Below are 4,601 nucleotides of genomic sequence, written 5' to 3'. Positions count from 1 at the left end.
GTTCCAGGTGCCAGTGCCCCAACAGACTGCAGGGCACAGCATCAGACCATTGCTAGTGGAGGGAGACAATGTTCTTTGTTGCAAGATACTCAGTTTACACCATAAACTCTTCATTCCTGGGTCTCTTGGTTGCCTACAGTTCTAGAATGTGTTTGGTAAAAGAATTACACGGGTAAGAGCTTGTCGTGGCAGGTTTCTTAGTCACGGAGTATAGAGATATCATTGCTCCCTGTAGGAGGCATGTTTGGACCAGGGCAGGAGGTGCATTATGAAATTTATTCTCTGCTGCTCCCTTTCTCATCAGGATTTCAAGGAGCAGATAGTCCATCATGCTGCAACCATCTTCCTGATCAGCTTCTCATACTGTGCCAATTACATCCGCATTGGGACGCTGGTGATGGTGATTCATGATGCCTCGGATTGCTTCCTAGAGGTGAGCTCCACAGCTTCCCTGCCAGGCAAAACCCATTTAGCAATGCTCTCCAGCCTCAGGGTGTCCCTCAATCCAGCACAACATGGGCCAAGCACTGGGGTGTTCCACAGATCCTTCATGCTGATCTGCTGGCCCAGCCGAGGGTGCCCTGCAGAGAGCTGGGCAGGGCTGTGGTTCCCTGCATGCAGGTTGTTTTGTGCTGTGTCATTACCCTCCTGGAGTATGTGCAGATGCTGTTTTATTGTTCTTTTTCCTTCCAGCCAACGAAGATATTCAATTACATGAAGTGGAAAAAAACTTGTGACAGCCTCTTTATGATCTTCTCAGCTGTTTTCCTGATCAGCCGCCTGGTCGTTTACCCTTACACGTGAGTGCTGCAGTCAAGGGACATGGCAAAGCTGCCCTCTGACAGACAGGAGGATTAGCTGGGTGCTGCAGCCTGTGCTTCTGGGTCCTGGAGCATGTGTCCCTGCTGTTTGCACAGGCTCAAGTGCCACATGGCTGTTGCACCTGCCTTGGAGTTTATAGAGTAGTCTCGAAGCCCTGAAGGGTCCTGCAGAGGAGGAGCCTTTGGCCTGAGGCTCTACCCTGCATATTTCGGGGGGTGGAGGGGGGAACTGAGAGTTGGTTCACGTGTGTTATAGATAAAGATGGAAGCGGCTGATCTGAAACTTCCTCTGTGATCAGAACTTTCTGGGGTTTAATTATGGCCCTATTAACAACATGTTTTCCCTCTACTGCAATTCCCTCTCTTCTGCAGAGTGCTGTATAACACCTACTATTACTCCATGGAGATATTCCAACCCTTCTTTGGATACTACTTTGTGAATACTCTCCTGATAATTCTGCAGCTGCTCCATGTCTTCTGGTCCTGCCTAATTATTCACATGGTCTACAAGTTCATCCTCCAGGGCACGGTATGCATCAGTCTGTAGTACCCTTTACACCACATGGGGAGAGAGGGTCCACCTAGACTGCTTGGGAGCACAGGGGTCCATCTGGGATGGATTCCTTCTTGCCCTAGTGAAAGTACACGTGTACATCCCAAACAGTGAGGTGAAAGGAAACTCAGTATTATTATTATTAGGGAAAGTTGACCCAAAAAAATTTTATGAGTCCCTACAACATTGGGTCCACTTCTGATGCTTGTATTCAGTGAAAGTGTGGATTGGACTCCTGGAGATACTTCCATGAACAAAGCCAGTGACATCTGAGTAAAGATGCCAGCACTTGGTGCAGTGTGATTTGCATTTGTAACAAAACTAAGAACTGAAGGCAAGGGAAGCTCTCATGATTGGTAAGGCCAGTGCAAAAGTTCTTCCCTTATTGTACAAAATTTTTGATTACAGTGTTACTGAGATCACAGGATCATAGAGTGGCTGGGGTTAGAAGGTACCTCTGGAAGCCTTGTCTGTATTTTCTGACTCAAGCAAGGTCACCTAGAGCAGGTTGCCCAGGACAATGTCCAGATGGCTTTTGAGTATCTGCCAGGATGGAGACTCCATAACCTTTCTGGTCACCCTGTGCCAGTGCTCCAACACCCCCTCAGTAAAAAAGTGTTTCCTGATGTTCAGGGAGAGCCTCCTGTGTTTCAGTTTGTGCCCATTGCCTCTTGTCCTGTCTCCAGACACTGCTTAGAAGAGCCTGGCTCCATCTTCACCCCTCCCCTTCAGGCACTGATCTACATTGACAAAATCCCCCCCAGCCTTCCTTTCTGCAGGCTGAGCAGTCCCAGGTCTCCCAGCCTTTCCTCAGAGAAAGTGCCCCAGTCTCTCCATCATCTCTGCAGTCCCTCACTGGACTCTCTCCGGTGTGTCCATGTCTCTCCTAGTGGGGAGCCCACCCTGGGACACAGCACACAGTGCTGAGAGGAGGATCCCACCCCTGACCTAACAGGCCAGGAAGGGCAGGGGCACAGCAATGGCTCGGGTTCAACTCAGCATCTGCTGGAACCTCCAGGTGTTTCTTAGGGAAGCTGATCAGCACCCAGCGCGCTCTGGTGTCTGAGGTTGTTCCTCTCCCTGAAGGTGCAGGACTTCACTCTTGCCCTTGCTGAACTTCACAAAGCTCCTGTCAGCCCTTTTCTCCAGCCCTCCAGGTCCCTTGGAATGGCAACACCGTTCTCTGGAGTATCAGCTGCTCCTCCCAGTTCTGTGTCTTCAGCAAACTCATTGAGAGTACACTTTGCCCCATCATGCAGGTCATTAAAATGCTTCTTGTATGGATTGTGTTACAGTGCTGAAGGTGTCTACAGAGTAGGTGTTTCTGGCTAATCCAGCTACCTGGGCTCTTCTTGCAGCAGCAGAGGGAAACAGGCATGCCCAAAGTGTGGTCCATTCCATACTGCAGCTGGCAGTGCTGTTCATCAGGCACAGAGCAACCAGAGATGAATTTCTGAGCTGCAGCTGTATAAACTGACGTGAAATGCATCCCACATCCCACTCTTTCTGGCCTGTCTGTTTGCTGTGAGACCAAACTGCTGCTCAGCATGAAATTCTTCCCAAAAATCAAAGCCATGACCTCATGGCATTAGATTGGCCACGTGCCAAGGACCAGTCAGCGCCTCGTGGGAACTGACCTCAGAGCCCAGGATGACTTGTTTTATTAGTACCCAGCTGAGGAATTCTGTCTTATGGGAACTGAGAACAAGCATCTTCATGCATATTGTTCCCATTTTCTTTGTCTGCTTTCCCTTTATCTGCTACCTTAAGTAGCGCGGAGGAAATTACTTGCAAATCAGGAAACAGAAACTTCACAGGGCAGAAAATGGAGATGCAACTGAAGATGGCCTTTTATTGTTTTCCTGATTCTAGTGTGGGCTTGTTGTGGTTTTGCTCTGGGTCAATTTTGCCTTCCACCCCCCACACAATTACTACTAGTTGAGAGAAGGTATTTGCAGACAAAAGAGAGACAGGACTTGGGGAAAACAGTATAAACATTTATTACTAGTAAAATAAAAACTACTAATACTACTAATAAGTTAAAAACTAAAGAATTATATCTATAACAATTTCTACTTAAGTTGGAATGCTATATATACACAGAAATACTTCTTCCCTTTTTATACTAGTCCAAGGAGAAGAAGTAGTCTCATTCTGTATCTTTAGAGTTCCAGTTCTTTCCTTCTAATAGCAGATCCTCAGCAGCAGCACACTTTCATTGCAGTTGGAATTTCTTCTCTCTCCCTCTCGCTCTGTGTTGGCTTCCAGGGCTGGGCTTACCCCCCTCCTGGGCTAAGACTGAAGGCTGGAGATTACTCAGGTCCTGAAGGGTTTTCTTCCATAGGCTTGCAAGGGGACACTTGCTTACTATGGATCTTCTTCCACAGGGTTACAGGGGCTAATGGTTTAAGAGTCCACCCCTGTTTCCCTATGGAGGTCCCTCCCCATGGGAGAACAGTCCTTGATAGACTTCTCGGCATGGGTCTAGCACGGATCCCACACACACACGGGTTCCAGCATCTCACATGGGCCGTCTCGCTCCAGCGTGAGATTTCTCAGAGTCACAAAAATTTTAACAGCAGTATAGATCCACACACGCACGGATCTCGGTATCTCACCTGAGTCGTCACTGCTTCAGTACAGGTTTCCCTCAGGGTTGCAAATCTCCACCAGGACTCTGTCTCACTTCAGTCCTTTTCATGAAACCTCGATTCTCTTTAGTACATCCACAGACTTCTTTATCAGCTGCATGGGGAGTCTCCTTACTCCAACACACTTTTACAAGTAGCAAGGATTTTTTTCAGTCTTTTCCTTGCTAAGGAGAGAGAGTAAAAGGCAGGGGGGAAACAAGCCTCCCCCCTTCTGCACTTTACTTTTCTTGCTGCAGTTTCGGCTGCCAGCTCCGACCTTGGAAGCTCCGTTATCTTTCGGCTGGAATTCTTCCACAGCAGTTTCTGTCCAAGCAGTCCATCTTTTAAACTTTTTTTCTCTTCACTCTCTTACAAGAGAGAAGGGAGGACTTCAGTGCTGCACCTGCTCCCCCCCCCCGGCCCAAGCCGGGGGAGGAGGGAGTCTGGCCCTGCTTCGGGCCGCTACTCCTCTCCCCTACATGGCTGCTACTCTAATTCCAACTGCGCCAACAACCTTCTCTTCCGTTTTCTTGAAGATGTAATTAGCAAAGGCGTTTCTGGACTTTTGATTGGTCTTTTTGTCCGGAAATTACCTGG

General features: G+C 48.4%; 1 protein-coding gene across 1 annotated transcript in view; it reads left to right on the top strand.

Annotated features, from left to right (window-relative positions):
• The window catches only part of LOC114065561 (ceramide synthase 4-like), a 24,834-nt gene that overhangs the window by 15,980 nt on the left and 4,253 nt on the right, over nt 1-4,601 (top strand). The window contains exons 7-9 of the mRNA XM_027899585.1: nt 305-433; nt 694-800; nt 1,194-1,350. Coding sequence (XP_027755386.1) covers nt 305-433; nt 694-800; nt 1,194-1,350 — 393 coding nt within the window. The remainder of the gene's footprint in view (nt 1-304; nt 434-693; nt 801-1,193; nt 1,351-4,601) is intronic.

The sequence above is a fragment of the Empidonax traillii genome, unplaced genomic scaffold (assembly GCF_003031625.1).
Source record: "Empidonax traillii isolate 1590-97213 ecotype Southwest subspecies unplaced genomic scaffold, ASM303162v1 scaffold677:size394641, whole genome shotgun sequence".
Lineage (NCBI taxonomy): Eukaryota > Metazoa > Chordata > Aves > Passeriformes > Tyrannidae > Empidonax > Empidonax traillii.
Note: the sequence above shows the minus strand (reverse complement) of the source record. Positions and strands in the feature narration are given on the sequence as shown.